This window comes from Drosophila innubila (genome assembly GCF_004354385.1).
Source record: "Drosophila innubila isolate TH190305 chromosome 2L unlocalized genomic scaffold, UK_Dinn_1.0 4_B_2L, whole genome shotgun sequence".
NCBI classification, from domain to species: Eukaryota; Metazoa; Arthropoda; class Insecta; order Diptera; family Drosophilidae; genus Drosophila; species Drosophila innubila.
The window spans coordinates 27,987,201-28,015,179 of record NW_022995372.1 but is presented as its reverse complement, the minus strand read 5'-3'; the positions used below and the strand labels follow the sequence as shown (position 1 = coordinate 28,015,179).

The 27,979-nt window shown below is 32.1% G+C and overlaps 1 protein-coding gene across 1 annotated transcript in view; it reads right to left on the bottom strand.

Annotated features, from left to right (window-relative positions):
- Positions 1-485: 485 nt before the first annotated feature.
- Positions 486-27,979, bottom strand: part of LOC117781291 (acetylcholine receptor subunit alpha-type acr-16) — a 147,190-nt gene continuing 119,696 nt past the window's right edge. The window contains 9 exon segments of the mRNA XM_034618042.1: positions 486-768; positions 1,926-2,016; positions 2,019-2,098; positions 2,161-2,375; positions 2,444-2,553; positions 5,158-5,244; positions 7,901-7,987; positions 26,977-27,171; positions 27,530-27,605. Of these exon segments, the coding sequence (XP_034473933.1) occupies positions 684-768; positions 1,926-2,016; positions 2,019-2,098; positions 2,161-2,375; positions 2,444-2,553; positions 5,158-5,244; positions 7,901-7,987; positions 26,977-27,171; positions 27,530-27,605 (1,026 nt within the window). The 3' untranslated portion in view covers positions 486-683.

The window sequence follows — 27,979 nt, the reverse complement described above, 5'->3', positions numbered from 1 at the left end:
CGTGTGTGTATGTGGAGGGTGTATGTGTGAATTTTAAATACATATCTAATGTCTCATAGGAACAATCTCTTATATACATACATTGTATAATGAATTCGCCTCTTAGTGTGTAACTTACATAAATTATAACAACTCAACAAAATAAACTTATAAAATCGGCGCACACACGCATACATGAATATGTCAATATGTGTGTGTGTGTACATAATTGCAATATTTTCTTTGTCCTTTTGAAACTCTTCCATTTTATGTGTAAATGTGTGTGTCTGCTATTACTATGCAAATTTTCTTAGTTTTTATATTTTTCTCTTTATTCGGTAATTTTTATTATTTAACTTACTAAACATTACACAATTTGCTTTTTATTTATGTGGTTTTGTTGTACGGCAGTAATATTTGCTTTGTTTTATTTTACCTAAAATATTTATCATTTTCCACTTTCTTGTTTCTATATTCCATTGCGGTTTCCTTTCTTTATCTCATTCTTTTTTGCTTTGACTTAAAAATGTAATTAACAATTTGTATTTTTTTTATCATATGCTTTGTATTGAAGCAGCTTTGCTAGTTTTTGTTTTTGGAAAATGAACTTAACTTAATGCCTCCTCATATACATTAACTGTATACACCATGAATGCATGTGTGTGTGTGAGTCAGTGTAGCTTAAATGTCTAAATTGTGCGGTCTTATTGCACAATTATGTGAGGAGCTGAGAGCAGCACAGTTACCGTTGCAATAATCGTAAAGAGCGTAAAAACAATTAAACAAAATCTGTAAAAGATAAGAAGAAGATGGTGAATGTAACAGTGTAACATAAATTACCGTTGATTAATAAACACAAAATGACGTCAAATGTTTACTGTACGCCATTATTGCCTGTTAAGACCATGTGTAATACATGTATGCATCTATATTTACATCTGTGTGTGTGTTTGTGTGTGTGTTTTGGAATCTGGGTGATTCCCGATTTGCAAACAACCGGAAGTATGGGCGTTGCCATAATTGTTTGATTTAGTTGAGCGTCAGTTGAGGTCACTCAGTGTTGCTCTAGTATTTGTTGGCACTGTGCATGTTATTGACTGAACTAAGAATCAGTTATTATAATTATAATTATAATTTAAGAAGTATGGTTTGCCATTCTAAAGTTAAAGTTTAAAATTCTTGATTTTCTTTATTTTATTTTTTTAGAATGTATTTAGGATATTATTGTTATATTAAGATAATACTTACGTAAAATGCCAAAAATATTGAAAAGTCAACAATAAAAAAGTCAAAGAAACCTAAAGTATTTGATCTAGCTAAAAACAAATCTTACAGAACCCCGAAAATAAAAAATATGGTTGAAAAATCGTGCTTGATTTAAGTATTTTGTACTTCGATTAAAAGAATACGGGATTACGTACTCTGACACCGCGTTGGATTAATTTTATCCCGGAATCCTGCATTTTTTTTCTGTGTATAGTTTTAGTTTCTTTCAGATAAAAAAAGTAAAAAATACTGATCGAATTAAAATGGCTGAAATTTCAAACAAAATTTTGAATTTAAATTAATATATAAACTAAGTTGTTATGTAATTGTATGCAATTAATTTGATTTATATATGTTATCAAAGCTTCTTTTCTAACACTATGGTTAAATTTTTTAAAATGACTTTAAATCTTGCACTTTCTCCTACTCCAACTTGTTGCTGGTTAGCCCAATTAGGAAAATGAGAATAACACGCCAGCAGGTGGGCCATATCAGACATACTGAAAGACACCCATTTTCAAACATGATAGCACTGATAGCTCTGTAAAATAAATGTACTTTGTTCATTGGATTTCGACTAGTAGAATGACTTTTCGAATTAAGCTTGATTGATTCAAGTCTCGGTCGTATTTAAAGTGATAAATCTCTAGTTGGTAATCAAGAGAATGTTCGTAAGTTACCTATCCACAACCATTGCAGCGAATTTCCAATCGCTTATCAATTCCGCTTCATCGTCAGCTTTGCGCATGCGCGCTGTTATAAATTGTAATTTTTAAGAATTAAGGTTAAATCTTTGTGATTGCAGCCTATTGCAGTGTGGTGTTCTTCCACCGTTGTGGGCCGGCCAAAGCTCCTGTAATACGAATAGAGAAATTTCGAAAACAAATGGTATAATAATTTCAACGGAATACTTACGCCGACGAACCGATGGCAGTCTGTGATCCTGATATTGTATGACGAAAATCGTCATCGATATCGAGAACATTGGCTAGCAAGGATTTGGAAGAACGTTCCTTCAATTCCAGCTCTTTCATGCGATTGCTTAATAATATTGATTTGCGCGTGATCTTGCGACCAGGCCGACCCATGCGTAATATCCAAGGCAGCCATTGTAGGAAAACGGATTTGATCTGATAACAAAAGCGATTGGCAAATTTAGTTTAGATAAGCCATCCGTTCGATCTGATCGATTACTTACCCACGGTGGCATTGCGTGTATATCCGCTGTGCGATGATGATAGTTGAGTACCACAACCGTTAGCACCACAGACGATGCAACCATGAACATGATGCAGTTGAAATAAGTACCTAATGGTCGAGTTTTAGTGTGTGGATCGATAACAAGCAAAAAGAGATAGTGGTATCATATTAGAATGCTGTTTCATTAACCTTACATTTTGCACAACACTAAAAACAGAAGCTTTTCAAATAATAATTTTAAGAAAACAGCATTTACATAACGTTAGTTAGTTTGTTCATGAAAAGTAGTTTGAGAATTACAGTGGATCAAGTTTACTGTGTTATTTTTGTTGACAAACAAATGCTGTGATTTATCAGATGCGATGCTACTACGATTTAGGTCACTATTTAGATTACAAAGTATTCAGCCATGCATCTACGTTTACAGTATGCTTTTACTTTCATTTTATGATTTTCATCTAATTTACGGTTATTTCATGCTATAGATGTGCATTTCACAAGCAAAGTAAATTCAAAATAAATAAATATAAGAGTATTTAAGTCAGTCATGAAGTCAGCATTTTATATTATATATAAAATCAATAAGTTTACAAATCTGAATTATAGAAATATGTTGAGCTAGTTTTATAATCAGGTGAGTCACAGCAAATACTGGGACCATTTGGTTGGGTTGCTTTACAAACCCTAGCTGAAATTGACCTTTTTGATTTTTACATCTTGGCTCTCAGCACTCAAAAATATTTTCAGCTTCGACACCAAAAGTTTGATTTGTGTTGAAATTAAATCGGAAGCGATTTGTGTCACACCTTTTGTATAAGCAGTTCGCCATATATGTACATTGATTTTCAAAAATAAAAGTACAACTGCCAGGTAAACTTACCAAGAGTTCAAAGATAGAAGGATTTATAGAATCAAGACATTTTACATAACCTAATTAATAAAAAAACTTATTTGCTTGCTATTTTAAAACTACCATAATTAATAGGCCCCAGTACCTTGTGCTAGTTAATATTGCATACAAGGTTTAATTTTACAAATTATTAATAATTTTTTTTTTAATTGATAATAGTTGTTTAGCATCGACAATTCGTTCGGTCTTTTTAAAAATAGATAGACATGTATTATAAATGATAATTGATTGATTAACGTGGTCTGATTATTAATTCATAAGCTGTAAGTTCTTAACATAATTTTGCTATTTATGACTGACTTCCAAACTGTCTTTTTATCGAACAAAATAAATTAAAAGCTCATGCATAAAATATATGAATTTTTATTTTATAAATTGAACAACTGTAAGATGTTGTGAGTTGATGAATTCAATTGCTCGGATGAACAAATTGTTTTCTTAAGTAATTTATTTATAAATTATGTATGTAAGTTGAATGTTACATATATATAAATTATTTAGGCATTTACAGTATGCTTACTGAATTTTTAATTACTGTTTATTTTAGTTTAAAATGTTTTATTTTATTTAAGGCGTTTTCGGCTCATGATTTAAAACAATTTTCGTTATTTAGTCTGCTTTTGATACTTGGATATGAGGAATTTCAAATTTTATATATATAAATAAGTGTATATAGTTTAACTTAAAGCATACTTAGCTTGCATATAGCATAGAATTGGTACTTATTTAGATGTTATTAGAGAGGATAGGTTGGGAACTACTTTGGCATGTTAAGCAAAACACCCTCAAAAGCGTGTAATGGGAGTTGTTAGCTAGTGTTAGCGTGTTAACAGCCTAAAAGAGATCTTGTTGTACCCTTGCAGATTATCTAATTCCTTCTTGTCTATTTCAATTATTAAAGACCTAAAAATTAAAGTCAAACTTTAACTAGTAATACTGAAACTTATATTAATAAAATTTATGAAAATGCTTGAGAGCTATTATGTATGGTAAATTTTTTTTTGTGTAATATCTTTTTCGAGTAAACTTTCCATGCATATTTTTTTAAACATTTTATTTCGCGCGATCGAGATTAAATAATTTTTTTAAACCTTTTATATAACCTGCTTGAAGTAGAAAAATTTGGTCGTTTATATTATATTATACAAAATAATAATAACAGCAATTTAATATCAGCACTTACGTAGTTGCTGTTTTAATTTGAATAGATATTTAAGAAATGTAAAAATAAACATAAATATACAAAGGTAATAAATATCTACAATCTGTCTAATAATAATTTAATAAATACTATGTCTGCAAGGGTATTTGCGTTGTAACTTATTCGACTAGTTTTTACTGTAGACTCTAAAGTTTTCTTTTGTTAAGCATTCTATCTTAAGATAAAAAGAGGTTCAGCCAAAGTCTAATTAAGCGTTTGATACGATTGTTTGGGGATTTGTTGGGTAGTTCTACAACAGCCATAGGAAAGTATTTGCTTTTGTAATGATTTCCTTTGGAGTTGCCATACTTCATGCTCTCGTTTATGATCAGTTTTTCAGTTTTCACCTACTTTAAACGCACCGCAGAGCAGCCTGCAGTCGTACTAATTAATTAAAGTTTGTACAAGATATAATTTCGATTTAAGACAGCAGATTTTTTATTTGGACACTTTTCGTTTGCTACGTTCTGTTTTATAGCAGCTAAAAGAGAAAAGATTTTGTTTTCATAGCGCTAGGAAATTCTGAGTTTTTGTGTTTTTTTTTTTAATACAACAAATTATAAAAAATAATAAGTATTTGAGAATGTGCTTGTACTAATACCTAGCAGCGGTACGGCCTCGCTCGTCTTTGTTATAACATTACCGACCAATAAAGAGAAAACTGTTTGCGAAAGTAGAATTGTAACACCTGCAAATATTTGGTCTGAAAAATGATTGATTCAGTAAAAAAATACCACACAGAGATTGAAATGTATTTAACGGCCGTATTTTGTAGTTTAGATTAACGTTAGGTTAGCTGCCAAAAGTTGTGTTAGTTGTATAGAATCAATAGATGGGATGATACCATATAGAGAAAGATAGAAAGAGAAAACGTCTGCTGACACGAGCTGCATAAGATAGGAAATTTATTAATAGATATTTATTATCAAATTTACAGCACGTGTCTAGCAAGATCACAGTGAGGGACTTTGCTAAATGATATTTTTGGCTGAACCTTTTTTGTTTTTTCATCTTTTCTATATATTATTTGAGGGTGCTTGTGCTCAAGTCTTACATATTTACATAAGTTAAATTTGTTGTTTATATGGTTTATTAGTATTATATATGTAACACTTTGTTATAACAGTGCACTTTAATTGATGGGCTTAATAAGTATCAATCCAAAATGAACAACAAGCGAATGCAGAGATACAAATTTCTGACCCATTTTCGCACAGCTGCAAAATAAAAATAAAAAAATAAAAATAACTACAAAAAAAAAAACTGTACGAAATGATATTTTTTAAATATATTTTAAATTTAAGATTCTATTGTGTTTGATTATTTTCAAATATTGATCAAAAAGGTTCTCGAGCAAAAAATATCATTCCGAGAAATGGATCAAAAGTGTTGGTTGTATGATAGTAAATAGTTTAAAAATATGTTGCGTATGGTTTGGTGGTCATGACAGTTATTTTATTCTATTTTTATTTTTTTTTTGATAATTCTTTGATTTTCAATCTTTAAGATACTTTTTGTTACGTGGTGGAATATTGAGTGTACATATATTTATGATATGTATAATTTTATATATTTTGGGATAATGCTATGCGTATGCAGTTAACGTTTCTAGATAAGGTGAGGTATGAGTGAGTGAGAGAAATAAAATGAAATAAGTTCAAATCAAAGCTATTAGCAAAAAAAGATAAATAATACCATAAGAATAAAACTTCTTTCTTTCTTTCATCTTCATCGATCGGCGACGTTAGCGGCGATAATATATATATATCTCTTATCGGCATTAAATTCAAATGTTATTTCACAAGTATTTTCCCAAACTCACTTGTATTGAAATCTGTCTCATAAGTATCTTTTGTAATTACATTTTCATTTGGCTTTGAAGGAATAACATAATTGCGAAGTGGAAAAAAGTACAATCAGTCTGTACCGCATCAAATATATAATATGTATTTAGAATATATATATGTATATAAGAATTTCATATGTTGTTAAATAATTACAAAACAATATTTTTATCTGGTGTGCTTTCTTTTTTAATGCAATAGAACCATTACAGCAAGTCTCTGTTGAAACTGACATTTTAAAATTCTATGATTGAATAGAATTTGCAACTATAGAAAAATAAATTAAATCGTCTTGATTCAAAGCATAAAATATCTTTTTTTTTTTTATAAATTTATATAGCTATGGATTATATATAAGCAGAGGGGATTTTAAAAATATTTTTGTTTGTAACCATCGAGAATCGGAAAATATAAAGTATAAATTGTTTTATTAGAATTATTCGATATGTTATATTTGAAATATATTGTATATAGTGTTTGGAAAAATGGATTTGATTTTAAGTATTATAAAAGATACATTTTAAGTTCTATTGCACCGTAGAAAAGCATCACTATTTTTGAAAGAAAAGTTGAAGTAATTGTATTGAAGTGAATTGATTGTATCATTGGCGCAGCTGTTTTTGAATAGTTTAGTGCTGGGTAGTCTCTACAAAGTACTTATAATATATATGTATATATAATATATGTATAAATCAGCCACACCAATGATAAGAGAAGAAGTTGTAGAGAATGTTTTGAGTTATTAGGAAATATAGATCAGAAAAGTTGTAAGTAGATAACGATAGCATTTAAAAGATATCTTGACGGATTTACGTTGCTCAATTTAATATTTTGTGATGGTGGGGTGCCAGTGCCAAAGCACTGAGATTTGGTATGTTTACCGAAGATATTGATTTAAAAAAGCGAACGAAAAGAGGAGAGAGAGAGAGAGATGTGACGTAGATAGAGAGTGTTTGTAAAACAGAGATAGCAACATAATAATATGATCAACTAAGAAACGGCTTCATTATATATATAATATTATTTTAAGTTCAATTTTCGAACAAGATAGAGAGATAGACAGAGCGAGTGAAAGAGAGAGATAGATAGCGTTAGTTGAGTTAGTTTAGTAATTAATTTAAAACTTTTTGTAATTAGTAAACATATTACGAAGTACACAAATAACATTTAACAACTTTTGGCATTTTGCATTTGTTGACTTTGTTTTAGTTAGACTAATACTTTATTTATATTTTAAGATTTGTTGTTTGGTTTTTGGTTTTAATTAAGGATTATATATGCGAACAATTTAGCAATGTGTGTGAATAATCATAATTGATATTTATATATAACAACAATAACAATAATATTTATGGATATATATAGATATATATATATATAGTATGTATGTACGTATATATAAATCATATTAAGTAATTAGTTAATTAACGTTTAGATTTTTGTTTTTGACAAATTTGAATATATATTTGCATTTGTATGTTTTTTAAATGCAATCGCTACCTAACAAGGGGATTGCATCAGATACTTGGGGCAATGTCTCAGCTACAAGGTTGAGAAACACTGTGAGCGATAGAAGAATTGTAACTCCTGAAACAAAAGAATTTCGTTTGATAAAATACAATATAAATAATGACAAGAAAATTAAATTATAAAACGTATGTTGGCGTTGTTTTTGTGACATAGAAAACAAAACTCCAATAAAGACATATCAAGGGCATTTCACAAGTTGTGTGTTTGTTGTTTATCATGTTGTGTTCAAGTTGTTGTTGTTGTTGTGGTTAAGTTAGATTTCAATACGTCACCGTAATTGCAGGTATTTTTTCTTTGTGTTTTGTTTTTTTTTTTTTTTTTCTTAAATTTTTAGTATATACTAAGTATATACTTTTCATGGCTTTTACTTTCATTTCAATCTCGATCTCGTATGAAGTGTGCTTGAAAAGTGATGAGTAGTATGCTTGTATGCTTTGAAGTTAAATTTGAACTCATAAACTGGATTTAGCGGAAGGGAGAAAGCAGGACATGTTTCTCAACTGAAGCGTTTGTAAAGTGTGGGTATCTTTGTCGGGGATTACTCATACAATACATAATAATGTAAAACGGTTAGGGTTCGTCACACAAAGCTTTATCAAAGTTAAAGATACACATCTGGAATATTGTGAAAATATCGGGATAGCTCTAAATAATTCTGATTTGCAGGATTAAAAGTTTTAATTATAAGCATTTAGTTGTTTTATTTTGGATGCTCATATTGTTTGACTTTGAATAGACGCGGCTATAAATCTTGGGTATAACCTACACATTTAAAATTTAAATATAAATATAATTATATCTATAGATGAAGTATTTTCTATAAATTCATTGTTGCCAGAACAATATAGAAAAAAAAAAATCGGCTATCAAATAAGCTAGATTTAAAAAATCAAAAAAAAAAAAATTCTTGTTTTATTTGTTATAATATATATCGACCCTTTTACGGAAGTATCGTTTGTTACATTTTTTCCAAAATCAACTTTTGATGCAATTTTGTTCTAAAGCTCCAAACGCATCGCCTTATGAAATCGGAACAGTTACTCCAATCTCACTGTCAATTTTATCGTATGTGAATGTGTCTTTTCGAATACTTATCGTATTAATTACACTAGGCAACAGCCAAAAAATTACAAGAACCAAACCTACTTTTTTTTTGGATAGATTTGGGGCCCCATATGTCGTTAAACCTTTTTTTGTTTTTATTGTGAAACTTTTTTTAGAATTTTTTTAAGAATTTGTCTTGTTTTCGTACCTTTTTTTAGAGGTGCTCCCACATCATTGCTCGAGAATGACAAAACTGATTTTCAAAAGCTTTACTTTTTCTAAAAAGTAATGAATATATATATATAATTCATTAATACAATGATTAAGATCTAAACCAGTAGTTTAAGCGACAGAAATTTTCGAATTAAGAAAATGATGATATTTTGTTTAGTTTTTTTTACTTTAAAATTCAAGGAAAAGTCGATAAGATGTATTACATTTTTTTTTCTATTTTATTTGCATAGGTGCATTAATTACACGTCGTTTGAGATATGATTTATCAATGTCAATCGATGGAGGGACGGCGATATAATATTATTTTGTGTCTAGGCATGTTTTTGTCGACTTTGATAACTTCCTTGTGGAGCGGCGTGACCTATAATATGAAAATTTTTTGTGATTTTGAGATATCTTAACCAATCTCACACAGTAATAATTTGATGTTATTTTACACAATTTGATCACATTTCTGAAGAAAAGTATTTAAAAGTGGGTTTGGTTCTTGTAATAGCCAAAAAGTTCAAATTTGTTGCCTAGTGTTGTCGAAAATTATCGGATGTTTCATACAAAATGTACAGAAAATTTATTTTAAAGACCAAAGATAAATGTGAATTTTTTCGGCTCATTTTTTCTAACATCTTTCTTTAATTTGCAGTCAATTCTATTCCTTTTTTTCATCGCATAACGAATGCATTGAATTAAATTATAACGTTATTAAATTTGTGAAACATATTTTCGAATTTAGACCCATCAAAGAGATTTGAAGAATATTTTGAGCATGCTTTGTACTGGTACTTATCAAAAAAGACCTTTGACAATCGAAATCAATGAACAATTTATCTGCAATTGCATTAAAACAAATTTAAGCAATTTAGACTTAAACCATAAACTAGGGCCTCCATAGCTTTTTAAGTTAAGTATTTCTACTAAAAAATAAAAGGATTTAACAAATTTTATTCTTTAAATATTATTTTCTCAAAATATCAAGTGGAATTAGGTATTCCTAATATTACTATATTAGGTAAAGTCGTCACCAATTAAGCAATTTTAAAGATTACTTGGACGAATCGCTCGAAGATAACTGAATTCAGTTGAATATTGTAATTAAAAAAAAATATATACTTCATATTGTTAATTTTTAAAGTTATATACATTTTCTTTATTAGTTCCATTTTTATTAAACTTATCGTATGTAATTAATTTTGGGACAAAGCTATCAAAACTTTGAGCACACAAGTATCGTAAATGTAGAAAATCATTTATTTTATCAAAACTATAAATTTGTGCAACATTTTTTTGTTGTAACAATTAAAAAACTTTAATATTTAACTGCAGTTAAAATTTGGAAGCGAAATATTCACCCTAGCCCGAGAAAACTAAAAAAACGATACTTTTGCAAACATTCGTGGCAGATTACGATTTTAACACCGCTTGGTCGACAAAAATTTTACCACTCTAATATATACACATGTTTACATATATAATTTCTAACTTATCTATGTGATTTAATATTTCGAGTGTAAACTGAGAAGTCATTAACCTAAGTTGGAAATCACAACTGTCCTAATTTTTTTCTTTAAATGCAATTCAGTAATCCAACGACCATCAAACTTTTTATGTCTTTAAATAAAAAGATTGGTCAAAATCGTTCAAAAGTGCATTCTTTTCACTAATAACCTTATTTGAGTAATAAGTTTGTGATTATGAAATTCTTTTTATAGTGAACCCAACTTTGTTTTTGAACGGTGCTTCAAATCAGGGGTGCCCAGCGTATGCCTCGATAGGCCGAAACTATTCGGTTTTTTACATAGACACGACCCGAAGTCAGCATGATATATTCTCATCGAGTAGGCGAGACTGCAAAATTGTTCTCAGTACACTGCAACCAAATATTGAACGTTTTATTTTCAAGCAAGCGAATGGAAATTTTTCCAAACACATACATTGACAGTTGGCATTTCATTCGTATGAGTGAGAAAAATCCCGAAGTTGTCTGCGAGAGAGACGTTTTTCTGTTTTTTCTGCCGCTCTCCACGCTTTGCTGAAAAAATGACAAACCGAACAGAAAAAAAGGCCAAAAAAACTAAAAAAAATGCTTTTTACATAAAAAGTGTTGACATTTAAATGATATTATTATTAATATACTTTCATTAGGCACCTTCTTTTTTTGACCAAGTGTGCATGAATTTTATAAGTTTTAGAATTTATAAAATTGGATAGATTTTCAGCTAGAAGATGTTTGTCATATTTTCCGTCTGACGTAGTTTTATAAAGGACAGATCTGTTCAAATATATCCGCCACGAGCAGTTAAATAAATACCATCGCCAAAACATTTCTAGCTGAACCACTCATCTTAATTTTTAGTCTTAGTTTGCCAACAGCAGTTCACTGTTATGATCGTTGACCGGTCTCTGTTGTGCAATGGTGTATCTACAGTGGCAAGTCTGCGAAAAATGCATGGTCCATTAAAGTGATCACACAATTGAAGCTTACCAGATCGTTCAAAAGTCCTCGGACTGACACATAGGGTACGCCACTAAATTTTTTTGAAAGACATTAATTTCTAGGCTGCTGTCAAAACTTTAGCACAATCGGACGCTATCGAGCTAGAATTATATTGTGGTGCAACTTTTTGATTTTTTTGAAAAATGGAAACACCTGAATTTCGTGTTTTGATTAAACACTGGAATACGGTGGAAGCGAAGACATGGCTTGATAAACATTACGGGGTCTCTGTTCCAAATTTAATGAAATGTAAAATGGGTGCCACATTTTCTAGATATTGTGCAAAATGAAAAGCGAGTTGCCGATTCCAAGTCCTGTTTGGACATGTCCAAGCTAATTTTTGCATCGATATGTCACCGTGGATGAGACTTGGATCCATCACTACATTCCGGAGTCCAATCGGTCATCAACTGAGTGGTGAGAGGCCGGTGAAAGCCGTTCAAAGCGTGTGATGGCAAGTCGATGGGCTGGTAAGGTTTTTCCCAGTGTACTTTGGGATGGACATGGTATGTACGAGTATAATACACATCGACTATCATTAAAAGGGTGAAAAATGCAACAAAGAATATTACTCAGCATTGCTTGATCGTGTGAATGACGAAATCAAGAAGAAACGCAACATATGGCAAAGAAAAAATATCCTTTTTCATCAAGACAATGCACCATCTCACAAAGGCGCTTAAAGATGGAAAAAATAAAAGAATTAAGCTGGGAATTGCTTCCTCATCCTCCATATTCCCCAGCTCTGGCCCCCAGTGACTACTACCTGTTTTCAAACTTGAAAATATGGCTCCAGGGAAAAAATTTTACTCCAATCTTTCTTTCTTTCGAACGTTACAAAAAAGGCATCGAAATTTTAAAAGACCGTTGGACTAAGATTAAGCTAGACGGAAACTATATTTAATAAATATATTGATTTTTGAAAACAAAAATGTTTTTTCATTGCCAGCCCGGGGACTTTTTGTATATATTCAAGTATATATTTGCCATAAGCAAGTAAAAAAAATGTAAAATATTTTACCAGGCTTGACAATTTCATACACCTTCACTTGTTGACCACTCATTACTATATTCTAGATATTGTCAAATACAAGACAAAGAAATCATTACTACCATTAATGGTGTTTTTTTCCGATGGTCTAGCAAGTTTTGTTTTTCTTAGAATTGGAGTATGTTGGCTGACTAGATTTATAGTCAAATATTGACACTAAGCAACACACAAAGCATCTGTCTCAATGCAAGGAGCAAGATTCGGTATACAGCTGACTCAGCAGTCTTTATTATCAGTACCATTTTGGTTTTGTCAATTATTTCTGAAGTGGTTACCTGGATTCATGTATAGTAATAACGACCATGGGCGTTATTGTACATCCAAAAATGCAGAGACTCTGTGAAGGCTATTACAATTCGAAAATGCAATAACGACCACGGGCGTTATGACAGTTTTTGAACGTAAAAAAATGGTAATTTGTGAATGCCCTTGGGCGTTATTACACTTTTTTAACGGAAAACAAATTTAATTTTCTTTATGTGTTTTACTGCTAAATTTTACTATGTTATTGTTAAATTTCGATGCAAAATTAACTATATAGTTGTTCCGTTTTGCATGTTGACACTATTATGTCCCGTTTACCAACACTACTTTGCTCCGTAGTGGCTTAGTTTTTTTTAAACAAATAATTCTGACTGCGACGCTGATTTCTCTTTACCCACTAGCAATTCTCAATTAAGATTGAGAGTGTACACAATAAAACAAGAGGAAACGCTCTAGTCGAGATCCCGACCATAGGATACCCGTTACTTAAAAAAATTACTTGTAAAGGTGCTTTTTAGAGGTTGGTTTTCGAGTTGGTTCAGTTCGCGAAGTTTACCGCAAGCTCCGTCCATTTTATGTTCGACATAATCGTCCATCAGAGCAATTAATTCGGTTAACCATGGATCGTTTTCGCACAACGTTTACTCTATGTGATAATACGCATCCGCTGAGAAGTCGAACAGTGCGGACCAAAGAAACAATTGCCGCTGTAGAGGACGACCCGAATCGATTCGCCACCATGCACAGCAATTGGAGCTTTGTCCATCAACTTTATGGAGACTTTGCGCAAAGAACTTGGCTTACGACCTAACAAGATCCAGCTTGTTCAAAAATTAAAGCCGCTAGGCCGAAAATGAGATTGATCTCGATTTTCATCGCAAAATTTTGTTCAGTGATGAGGCTCATTTTTGGTTAAATGGCTACGTCAACAAGCAAAATTGTCGCATTTGGAGTGACGATAATCCACATGAGACCCTTGAGACGCCATTACATCCACAAAAACTGACTGTTTGGTGTGCTCTATAAGCTGGTGGAGTCATTGGGCCATACTTCTTCCAAAATGATGTTGGAGAGTTGGCTACCGTCGATGAAAACCGGTAAAGATCCTTGATAACCGACTGTTTTGTTCCCGAATTCGATGGCATGAATGTGGTTGAGATATGGTTCCAACAAGACGGCGCTACATGCCACACAGCGCACGTCATAATCGATTTATTGAAGGAAACATTCGATGAGCGCATAATTTTGCGGAATGGACCTGTCAATTGGCCACCAAGATCTTGTGATTTGACACCATTGGATTATTTTCTTTGGGGATATGTGAAGTCGCTTGTCTACGCCAACAAACATACGGCCTCAAATCCTCGAAAAATTGCTTGAAAATTAGACCTCTAGACTTGGCGATATTCGAGCCAGCCGCGTCGGCCACATGCCGGAAATCATATTTAAACATTAATGGCATAAAATTATCCTTCCGATAAAGCCAAATTTATGGTCACTAAAACGATTTTCTTGTGTTTTATTTCAATTCGAAGTTTTATACATTATATCGTCATAACTACCTTTTTACTTGTCCGATCTTGATGCGATTCAGTGGGACAAGAGATAATACTAATAGATAATGTTAATTAACATAAAAAACGTATAAACTTAACAACTGTGGGTGTGGTGGTTCTTCGCGATTTGCGGAGGCGGAGGGGGCGTGGCTTAAATTTAAAACAAACTTGATCTGCGTGGTGTTTATGGAAATTTGTGTGCCAAATTTGGTTACTCAATCTCTTAGTTTTTGAGATCCTTTTGTTGGTACGGACGGACAGACAGACGGACAGACGTACAGACATAAATTGCTATATCGACTCGGCTGTTGATGCGGATCAAAAATATATATACCTTATAGGGTCGGAGATGCCTCCTGCTCAATGTTGCATACATTCCAACGAACACAATATTGCCTTTACTTATTTTTTAAGTAACGGTATAATTAACAAATCCATCAAATGTAGCGGTAAATAAGCCATAAAATGGACAGATCACTGAGAAGAAGTGTTGGTAAACGAAGGTCAGCAAAATCCAGCGATTGAACCCTCCCCAAGGGGGTTATTTCCGAATGGAAATAACACTCCAGAGGTTCTCTTACGAGATTTGGTTTCAGCCAAGACAAGTTTCCTATGGAATGAATTGTTGGCTTCTTAATAGCCTTATTCATGTCGGTGGGCTCAAGCTATGGTCTGAGGTGAAGGGCTGGACTTAACGGAAAAAATACTCAACAAAATCAACAGAAAAACTAAAATAATATTGAAAAAATACAAATACAATGGCAGTGAAGGCAACGGCACTTATGTTTGGCCCGAGCACTTCCTTAATCGCTAAGGCAACGGCACTTATGCCTGGGCAGAGCGTTCCTTAATCAACAGCGACGACCGCTAAGGACGCTTGTTTCGTAAACAGTGCCGGGGAGGATTTTCCATTTCATCCCGGACTCAGTGTGGTCGGCACAACCCAAGCGAAACCTCTCACTCGGGAAAATCTACAATGCATTATTGCGTCCGAGATCCCTACTAGTGCGGGCCCGTCAGGGACTGTCGTCTGTCGTACTGTGGCTTAAAAGTTTTCGTTTGTTGTTAAGCGAGCTGCAGCAAACATCCTGAATAAGTACACTGTACGTATTTACAGCATTCGAATATCGGGAATACTGCAGCGCAATATTTCTCGACGTCCCAGGCTTTCGATCGAGTGTGGCTTGATGGCCTCATGCATAGAATCAAAACGACGCACACTCATAAGCTACTCAGTCTTTCCTCTGCAAAATCATATCTTTTTTCATCACGCCCACAATACTGATTTCAAAATCTAATGAGTTTCTATCGAATGCCTTATTACTACAAACGCTTTCGTCAAAAAATGATTTGCCACGCATAAAGTGTACATCAAACACAGTCTTTCCTCTACAACAGAGACTCGCAGTGAGATACTACTACATCAATGAGGTTTATATACTACAAAGTACAAATATTTGAGAAAAATGAAATGAACACAGCTTTATCAAACAGGGGTCAAACTCACCTTTTGTATGGAAAACTTTTTTATTTTCTGAGATATCTCAACCAAACTCACAGAATATTCATACACATCCTGACCAAATTTGGTTCAAATGGGCTTACTATATCACAAATTGAGATTTAAGGCATTTTTTATTGTTTCTGATGATTTGAATTTATAAACACTAAATCCAAATTGGACAGTGAACTTGAAAAGCATATAAATGAATTTGACCGATTTAACGATTCTTGTCACATCAGCATTAGCACATCGTTTATTGGCAAACTTCAAATTAATTTGAACCACTTATGATGATCAATTGACAAGATAACTTAGCAGTCTCCGTTTGGTATCAATCGAATATTTCCAAATATGAGTAAAGTAATTTATGAGTTTGCTTTCATAAAAGCTAACAATCAATACCTCAATTTGGGGGACCCTAAATCAATTTTACAATTTTAATAACAAACCAATTTAAAATTAAAGTTTTAAATTCTTAATTTTATCATGTATTTTTAAAGTATGTTTTCAGGATGTTATTGTTTAATTCAGACAATATGCGGTTAAAATGGCAACGATTCAGCATTTTAAAAGTCAAATAAGTCTAAAATATTTGATTTAACTAAAAAAAACATGGGCTGACGTGGGCCTGGCCAAATTTTAAAATTAACTGTAGGTTAACATCCTAAGAGTATTGCTAATTTGGTTCCTCTAACCTAATAGTCTCGGAGATAAAGGATTCAAACTGGTATACCATAATCTGTCACGAATGTAATAGTACCCATTTTTATGTAACGAGATTATCATGTTATAAGTTTTATTGTAGTAACATTTAGTCGACAAAATCTTTGCTCGGGACCAACTTTTCGTCGCAACGGCGCTGCATATATATATCATAAAATCAGTTGGGTCAATAGACACACACTCAAACATCACCCCTCTACCCTGGTGCAGAGAGACTGTGTGTACATACGGCTACCTGTAGGCTCATAGCAAAAGAAAAGTTAAGCCGGAACACCAATCTTAAATGGAAACTTGTGCCTCTTTGTAGAGTGACTAGACGGACGTGGCCATAACTCGACAAAAACAGCTATGTAGTGTAAACAGCAACCGCTGCTCTACAGTTGTCAGAGCTCTAAAAAGTCACTGGACAATAGGGAGTTAGACTTGCAGGAACGAGGAAGAAGAAGAATTAGAGAAGCACTTCTTCTGTTTCTGTCCGGCACTCTCCCGTTAAAGGCTGAAATTTTTGGGCTGCCCGTTTTTGGATAGGATTTCTGAGCTATCTAGTAAGAGTTCATCTCAAATAGCTGATTTAGTTTGAGTATAAAGAACTGTTTGTTTTACTAGATATCATATCCAATCTGATAGAATATTTATTTAAGTTGGTCTTATTAAACCTCTTCACGAGGTAAAAGTCTAGTGACGAATGTGACAAACAATAAATTTAATATGAAAAGTTTATAAATATTATAATCATATTTAAAAATAAAAATAGTTCGACAATCGGCACTGCGCAAAAAAGCTATTATTGCGTAAAAGGTATGTAGCTTTTTTGCCCAATGTGCAGAATGCCGAACTATTTTTATTTTAAAATATGATTATAATATTTATAATTTATATTAAATTTTTATTGTTTGTTAAATTTGATATCAGAAATTTTCTACTTGTCACTTTCTCGTTTTTTTTGAAGATATCAAATTTTGTTGTTTCAAATGTCTATGCTTGTTATTTCACTAATATTAAAAAACAGTTGTAGAAAACCCAAACAATTTAATTCTTTTAACTTAAAACTGCCCTAAATGCTAAAAAAAAAACTTTCTGGCAACACTGGTTATTACTGCAAAGCAAAAGCTATGCTATGAAAAATGTTTGCAGCACTGATTATTTTTCGCAAAAGCTGTCTGATACATAGGTTTGCAGCTATGTAAAGTTATTGCTGTCATATTGCAACTCTACGTAATATGTACATATACACTTATAATATGTTAATATTTTCACAGACAAGTTTGATATGTCGAAAAACGTTAAATTTTATTAAATACTAGAGGGCCCGCCCCCTGCTCGCTTCGCTCGCGAAATTGAAAAGTGATAAAGAAGAGCACTTCATATATTTTTCTTGAATAAACTTCTTTTACGAAAATATAAATTATGTTCTACTTCAATAATTAGAACACTTGTTAATTAGGACTGATCATAATTTACGTGTTTATATGTAAGAATAGAATAAACGTATAATAGTATAAAAATTGCAAGGTAAGGCATTTCAACTGCAGTTTCTATCGTTAAAGAGCAAAGGGTTGCTTTTTCAACATTGGGTTTATTCAGCAGGTTATTTTTTTCTTTACTTCTGATGAATCAGTAATTAGTACCTGCTAAATAACATAATACCTTCTTATAGAATTCAGACTACTACGTTTTTCACCGTTCGTACGAAGCAATTATTGTCAGCTATCAGTTATTTGAGAAGAATTGAAAACTTTTAGTTGTTGAAAACTTCCTGCTAAATGTAATAAGTAGCAACAAATTTATATAATATATAATTTTTTGAAAGAGAAAATAATAATTATATTCGCGGAGAATTCTAGGTTTGGCAGAAAATTTGAGACTATGTGCAAAAGCGAATCTGTGAGTTTGGTTCAGATAACTTAAAAAACAGAACATTTTTCCATACTAAAGCTTAATATGATCCTGATTTCTATGACAGCTATTTTGACCAAATTGTTAAAAATTGTAAAATTTAAAAAAATGTTTATGAAATGAAATTAATAAATAAAAATAAAATCTTTCTCGGCCTGATTCGAACTCTGATCCCTGTTCGTGAGTCTGTAGATAAATAAAAATGCAGAATGTAGGAAAATATAAGTTTTTATTTAAAAAAATACGAAGAATAAACTAAGAAATAAAGTAATATTTGCCTGGGCTGAACCGGCAGGTCTTGAACCCGTAAATCCTTGCGCGTGAGTCTAACAGACCATCCTCTGCACTACTTTGCCACAGAATGCCGCTCTTGACCAAACTCTACCATTTTAATATAAGAAAATACGAATAACAATAAATTAAAAAGTATATTTGCCTGGGCTGAGCCGGCAGGTCTTGAACCGTGATGCCTGCGTGAGTCTAACAGACCATCCTCTGCACTACTTTGCCACTGAATACCGCGCTTGACCAAACTCTACTCTTTTTACTCCATTTTGACGCACTTACAGGTCGAATTTGGCAAAACGCTCCTTATCTCCCGATGAAATTGCCATAGCTTTGTTGTCCCAAAATTTCAAACTTGTAGCTTAAGCCGTTTGGCCTGTACAATGATACATGAATGTACAGGACATAGAATTTTATATATAAAGATAACATACTAAAATTTGATAAAAATGTTGAATGTAAATTTTTCTAAAATAGACAAAATGTGAGCCAAAAAAAATCTTTCACCTGTAAAATTAAGCGGGATTTAGCGTTTTCCCGCTAAAATAGCGGTTTTCCAAAACTCGTAGAGCAACATTTCTAGTTTTTTTAAGATCTATAAATCCTTATAATAAAATCTAAGCTTTTTTCGCGATTTGATACAAACAATCAAACAAACAAACAAACTGACTTTTCATTTAATTTTGAAAAGTCCACTAAATATTTCCAATTTAGTTATCTTTTGAACCAGTTATTGGATTCGGGTGATCTAGGTTTCAATCGACGCGGTTTTTTTTATAAGAAAAAATCAAAAAAATCACTAAAAAGCCCAAAGGCCCCATTAACTGCAATAATTAAAATTTTGCTCTCCCACTTACACCCTCTTATCTCATGAACCAGGTGAGTTAGAAAACGTTTTAGTATGCCATTTTGTAAGTTAGGACTAAACCATTGGATCCGTATACAACTCCGTATACAAATCTGACAGTAGATCGACAGTAGTAACATATTATATATTATTAGATTTCCATGTTAGCCGTATATATTGCAAGTCGCCTTTCGTATTTTTCGCGCTGCTTTCGTTACTAGCGCGAACTGCCGTCCGCAGTGATACCCTGACCGAAGTTGGTTCAAATCATCCACTGTATCATATAGCTGCCATATGACCGATCCGTCATAAATTAAGGTTTATTATGAAAAACTTTTATGTATTGTGACATATCTTATCCGGTCTTATACATACATCCTCTCCGAAATTGGTTTTAATCGGCTTACTATATTACAAAGTTTCTATGGGACCGATCGGTCGAAAATCAAGTTTTAGTATGAAAAAGTTGTATGCTTTGTGGCATATCTTAACCAAACATATCTTTCAAACTCTGGATCTTTTATTGCTTGTAAGTTGTTAAGTATGAATTCCAACAGTGAATGAATTCACACACATTTGCGGGTACACAAAGATCGGTTTTCATAATTTAATTTAAAATATTAACAATACTATTCATTATTGGTATTTTTGGTAAAAAAAAATTATTTCAAATGTATTTAATACCCTTTTCTAAAAATTAAAAATCAATTCAGTTTAATTTAATAACTTTGACATTTAAAAGCAACCATTGTTCTGGGCCTTAGACAAGACAACGGCTCTTTAAGGTAGGTTTTATACAGCCTTACAAAATTGGTTCAAATCGGCTTTCTATATCATTTAGCTGCCATAGGACCGATCGATTGAAAATCAAGTTATGAAATCAATTTAATTTAAATTAATAACTTTGACATTTAAAAACATCCATTGTTCTGGGCCTTAGACAAGACAACGGCTCTTTTAAGTTGGTTTTATACAGCCTGACCGAAATTGGTTCAAATCGGCTTTCTATATTATTTATCGATCGGTTGAAAATCAAGTAAGAGTATGAAAACTTTTATGTTTGTTGAGATATCTTAACCAATATCTTAACCGGCAGTCGGGAATGCTCAACTGTAGCACCGCGAGCAAAGCGATCAGGGGCGGCTCCTCATTTTTTTGAGATACGCCTACGCTTACAGACCCCTACTATCTAATGTGTTTTGATCAGAGCTCGCAAAATGTGCTCAACCGAATTTTTGTGCTCGGCCTGCTCACTCAAAAGACCGAACTGGTTACAGCTCTCAGGTTTCGAGTTGAGCGTAACAAACGAGTCGGTCTCTTACTGACCTCTCGCTTCGAACAGAACCGTTCGTCGCACAGCTACTGAGAATCACTAAGTGAGCAAAGCAAACAACGAGTCATTAAAAAAGGTCTTTATTTTTGTTGTTGCATTTGCCTTATGTTGTTGCCTTAGATGTTCCGTCACAGGCAAAGCATTGAAGAGGAAGGGAGAAGAGGATACGATTTTTTGCTTTTTACTCATGCGGACTCATTGTAAGTGTTTGCCTATTCAGACGCAGCACACATACACTGATAAAAAAAATGTTCTAAAATCAAGATTTTGGTCTCAGAACTAAGATTTTGGTTTGAAAAGAAGACCAAGTTCTTATTTTAAGAATAAATGTTCTTAAAATTAAAATCAAAAAAAAAAATAAATGAAAATTATTTTTATATTTATATTTTTTTTATTTTTTAAATTTTGATTTACTATATTTTATTCTGTTTTAGTAATTTTATAAATGTTATTTTAATTTGTTACGAGTGGGATTCGAACCGCCGCCTACTGCTTCACAACTGAAGCGGCCTCTCAAACCAGAGCGCCACGGTGCAATCATTTGATAGATACGAAATAGTACCTATTTATACTTTCCTAACAACTTAAGATTTTTATTCTTATATTAAGATTTTAAGATTTTTAGATTAATAATCTTAGTTTTAGTAATTTGGTCTTAAATAATCTTATTTTAAGAACAAAATATTTAAGATGAATGTTCTTGATTTTAGAAGTTGGCCTTTTTTTTTTAGTGTACATGCTCAAAGACCTTTTGCCGAATTTTAACGAGTAAACGGTCTCAGTGAACACTGACCAGAGCGAGCGAACAAAAATGATCGTCGGTTGAGCACAGAGCAAGCCAACGATAAACAAAGTTTGAGTGTTCTCTTGTGACAGTTCCCCATCGGGTCACTAGACGAGTGGTTTTTTCTGACAACAAGCTCGAGAGGGGGCAATTCTTACGGACTCTGGTTTTGATCGGTTTAGATAGGGCCGACTTTTAAAAACTTGTTGTACTCGTGGGCGTAATTTATTACACTAAACTGTAAATATAACAATTTGGCGATTTTGTCAACATACCACAAGACACTTCACCAGACTGCACTCTTCCATTAAATAAAATTGAATTTGAATAAAAAAGTTGCGTTTCCCTACTTAGTTTTATGCTTTTCAGATGATAAGATACTATCTACCATATGTACCATTTTTTTTGACTATGTATTTGCGGATAATTTTAATTACTTGAGCTTGTCAATATGCCATTCTTAAGCTTTTCAGAATTATTTAATATGTAATTATGGTTTCTATACAACTTACAAACTCCTTAGCCCTGGACATTTGGAACGTCATCAACAGCACTAAACATTTGGGCACAAATTTTCACAACATTCCAGCAAATTAATGTTTTCATTTCGCTTCTTTCTTGGAGTTGGTTCAACTTTTCAAAAGCTTAATGGTGGTAAGTATAAGGTGCACAATCTTCCAACTTTTACCCATTAGTTTGCGCAGAGAGGAAGGCCACCGAAAGTGGCAAGTTGCAAGTTTTTGCCTTTACTTAGATGAAAATATTTTGATAATTGAACTAAATTTTGGGCGTTGTCTTTACTTCACTGCACTTCTCTTTAACTGTTTTTTTTTATTTTTATATTTTTTAAGGGGCAATGAGTATAGCGCTACGCTTTGTCAATTTACTACACCGTCATGCAGCCCATTTAATTTGCTACGTGAGTCCTGAGCTTAGTGTGGGGTCAATGGACATTACTTGAGAATTTGCACAATGCATGCAAATGATTTGGTTTCAACTCTCATCTTTGGGTCGCTGTTGGAAGAGTTTGGAAATGGGGTCGGATATAATATGACATAATATGAACGCATGATGAGCGATACGATATTATGTGGAGTTGCAAGTCTACCATCTGGTCAAATGGATCTGCATAAATGCAAGTTCAAATGTTGCGCTGATTTTCTTTTTTTTTTTTTTTTTTTTTAGCTTTTTGCTTAGTTTAGTTGAGTTTCGTTTTTAGCAGGATATTGTGGGGATTGCATTTGTTTGGAGGTGATTTCTTTTTTTAAAAGTCGGGATTTTACAGGTGAGTAAGTACGAGAATTTTAAAGACTTCTTTGGTATTTTCGTATTTATATTTTGAGCAAGAAAATATATTTACTTATAATTGGTTTGGGTTTTTTTTGTGAGTGGCGTTTGTTCAGTTTTGATTTTGTTATGTGACTGGGTGCAAGTACAAGAGAGTTCTTGCCAAAACGAGATAGAAAGCGAGTTAGTAAATTAGAGAGAGAGAGAGAGAGAAATATTTATATAGTGATAGTAGAATGGCTAAGACTCACATAAGCAGGTCTTTTGCCTATTGGCCTGGTGTGTTGTTTGTGGCATGCGCTTTTCTTTTTGGTATTGTCGTGTTGTTGTTTCGTTAAGTTTTCTTATACTTTGTGGTTTTTGTTGTTGTTATTGTGGTTGTTGTTGTAGCTTTGGATGTGAGTGTATATGTGAATGTACTTACGTCGGTTCAAAGTGTGGTTTATTTACAGAGTACGTTGTTGTTGTTTTTTTTTTTTAAATTTGTCAGCTTTTTAGTATATAAACTTCATTGTACACCTACCAAATCTACAATGCATATAGCTTGTGTTTTTTAATTCTTAGATTACTAAATATAAGCATGAACATATACATACTATATACATACATGTATGTATTTATGTTTGTATGTTTTGTTATTGTTTTCTGACATCATTTTTCCTCTCTACTTTACCAAGTATCAAAATAACATTTGGTTGCGTTTTGATTTGATTTCTATTATTTTTTTTTTTGCCTTCAATACAAACCTTTACCATTAAACTACATAGATGTGCACCTATGTATATATAGTGTATTGCAATGTTGTTGTTTTAGTATTGATATTCGTTGTTCTTTTATGCATACAAAATCATAAAAATACCACTATTTTTATTATAAAATATTGCGATTGGCAGGGTCAAACTGGCCATATTTATCAAATAAACAATTGCCACAGCGCTGGTCATGAAAATAAACACAATACGCAATAGTTACATATATTTTTTCTAAAGTAAAGTATTAAGATTTGTGATATAAATTCGATTGATCATAAAGCATAATACAATTTGAAGATGTATATTGAAAAGCTTTCAAGTTTGCCAATTTGTATTGGTCTTCTTGGGAGCTTTAAGAAATGAAATAATTCTAGTAAGGCTAAAAACCGGTTAAAATTCTGGTTTTTGGAATTATAAAAAAACTATCAGTTTTAAAATTTAGTCATATTCTTAAGTACATTCTTTACAAAATTAGTAAAAATTTGTTTTCTAAGTAATCTTATCGTCGTAATAAAATAAGGAAAAATTCAAAACAATTGAAATAATGCTCAAACAAAGCCCTGGTGTCACGGGTTGTTAAGAGCCGGTCCGAGTCACAGCACTGCGTAAACACACACTTTGTGTTGTGAATGTATCAGAACATATTTCATTTAATTTATTTATATTTTCATTGGAATAATGTGAATATAATTTCATGACCTTAGCTGTTGATTGTATCAATATCATATTGCAATTTTATGCTTTCTTGTTTAGGTTTGTTCATATGTTTTCTGACTGGTTGGCTCAGTTATTGGCCAATTTGTTGAAACGTTTGAAATTTGGTAGCGAAAAAAGGTGGTTCGTTGGATTTGTTCATAGTTTTGGTTATGTACAGTTTAAAATTTTTTTTAATAACACGATTAACAAGAATATAAGTATGTATAGATTATATTTTGGTCTACATTTTAATGCGGTTTAAATGCTGCTATGTTTTATTAGTATCTGATGATTAGATTGTTCAGGCAATATATGCGACATGTCCCAGCATGAACATGATACACTACTCTATATATAGAGAAGCTTATTTACATGATGAAAGTTTTGGCTTTAGTTTGTTATTATTTGTTCGATGTTTTTTAATATTTTTTCTTTTAAGAAATCAATTTGTCAGGCTAAAACAGAAGAGTAAATTAAATGATACAAGTATATTAAAACAAATATCAGCTAGCGGCAAACACGTAGAGAAAACAAACGTACCGACAGAAACAACAACTGATAAACTAAGTGGATAAATTTGGTAGGGTTGGGGACAGCTTAACATACGCTTTTAAACAGCAAGTATGGATATTGAAATAGAAATGAAAATGATAACGAAAACTTTTCGTTGCGATTCGATTATCGATTATCAATTATGAATTGTGGTATGTGACTGGTTCGGGAGTAGTGAGTACTGATTCGTGAGTGTGCGTGTGTGTGTGTGTTTCGTGTAGTCAAATACCAATTATTGTCAGAGCTTTTAATGCGCGACTATTTGGAGCAGCTGATTTTAGTAATAAATAATTAAAATATTATTAGAATAGTAGTAGTAGAAGAAAGAGTATTAAACATGTTTCAAAGTAGTCAGCTAGCTAAATAATGAGTACTATTAAGCAAGAAGTATAAAGAAAAATGGCTCCATCTGATTTTTAGATACTTTACATTTGATAGACAGTAACAGAGAGTGAGAGAGACAGATATAAATAGATAGAGAGAGGCGGTTAAATAGATGTGAAGAATTCTTGTTTGGAGGTGTTTGTTGGGTGTGTTGCTTGTGTTCAGTTTTCACATGGAACTATTATTGCAAAGGTCTGTCCAAAAGTTCCGGCAGGAAGAGAAGATTATTAGCTGGCTGAAACTGAAATATTGTTGTGGCACAAAGTTAAAGTCCAGAAGTTAGAGTATCTATTTGCAAACATACATACGTACAGAATTAAGATAAGTGTGTGACATATTTTCATTCTCCATACGATTGATTCAGTGTACTTGTATTTGTTTGTGTCTGGGTGTGTTTATTTTTATATTCAAGATCTAAATAATTGGTATTTTGTTGTTTTGACTATTTTGTTAGTTTTGTATTTTTTTGTTTTTCTTTTTTCATTGCACTACTGTAGTAAAACTAATAACAACTAAAAAAACAACAATAAGATGCAGCACATTTTCTTGAACTGCCTTTTGTATGGATTTCATTTTTCAGGTTAGGAATAATTTTGGTAAATTTTTTAAATAAATAGCGTGAGTGTGTACCTATAAGAGGAACAGCATCCGACGTTGTCGGCATAGACTCAGCAACAAGGTTTAGAAATACTGTTAATGATAGTAGTATAGTTACGCCTGGAACAAGAGATACAATAAATACTTATATAAAATCAATTTAAATGAAACGCCAAACGTAAAATTGACTGAAAATTTAAAGACAAAAAGTAAGAAATATTATTAACCAAATTTCATGTTTTTTTTAACATTTCAGTGTTTATTATTTGTTGTTTTTTAAGAGACATTTGTTGTAGGTCTAAATCTTTAAGATTGCATGTGGAGAGTGTTGCCGTTTGCAGCAATTAATTTCCCATACTTTTATTAAGATATGTTTTATTAAGTTTTGATTAATTTTGTTTTCAGCAGGCAGCACTCCTGAACATGTTTTATTTTACGTTTACTTTGTTTTATTTTTATTATTCAATAATCAAACATGCATTGCTTAGACTAACTAACTTTTAGAAGCAGCATATATTTGGTATTTTTAAAGTTATTTCTTGTTGTTTAATATATATTTGTATATGGTTAAATCCAGCTAAGCCTCATTTCGCTACCGCTGCTTTACCTGAACAAAAACCGTTTGAAAGCCCTAACTAGATATTGAGTGGTAGTTTTAGCCACACGCTGTAAAAAGCTTATAAGATAAAGTGATATAATATTATAACTAATCATTGGGTCAATCAGTGTTGGAATGTGTTTGTAAATTGTACTATTCAGTACTTACCCAGCGTTAATTTTTCGCCTGAGTCGGGGGGCAATGTGAAGCCAAGAAGGGCCATCGATGATATAAGCACGCATGGCACAATTAAATTAAAAAAATAATATAAAGTACGTCGTCGAATTTGTATAGTAAAGGTGATATCGACATATGGCTCTGGGCAGCACTGGTAGACTATGGTATTCTTCTTTCCGGGCATGGCTGAACGATAAAATGTACTATTAGTAATACTGGAAACAGTCAAGTTTTATGACACTGACACATTGACACACAATAATATACATATCTTATTTGATTCGTATACAATATTTAATTTTGTTTATACATATATTAGCAAGAATCAAGGTGAAAATAAAACTTAAAGAGAGCGCAGTAATTAAAAAGGTCTATAAAGCAATTTTGTCTAAATATTTGCTACAATATTTTTAATATATATACACAATGACAAGAAATCATAAAATTCTTAAATATTTACATGTGATAGGTTGAAAACATTTACACATGACAACAAAACACAGTTAGTGAAATAAGCATTAGGATTATGATGATTTTTACTAACCAAGCAAGTACCACTCGCCATTTGTTATGAAATCGGAAAGATCCCCTCCATCTTCGGAATTCAAAACCAAATCCAACTGATTTTTTCAACAATTTTTTTTTTTTAAATTTGTTTAGTTACAAACGATTTTTTTTGTTTGGAAATGGTTGGGCATTGTTTTGAGTTTGAGTTTTTATTGTTTTGGAGAAAAAGAAATTTAACATTTTTAGTTTTTTTTTTAAATTATAAATTTGAGTTATTTTTAAGCCACGTTGAAACAACATTTATGTACATAAAGAGCATGTGTTCCAGGTGTACGAGAAAAGAGCGAGCAAAAGAGAGAGAGCTTTTTATTATAATTTTGTACTTAAGTATTACTAAATTTGAAATTGCGTTTTCAGTGCAAAGTAACGTGAAAATAATATTAAATTTTATTGAGAACCTCATTTTGTTTCACTTCCATTAAGAGTC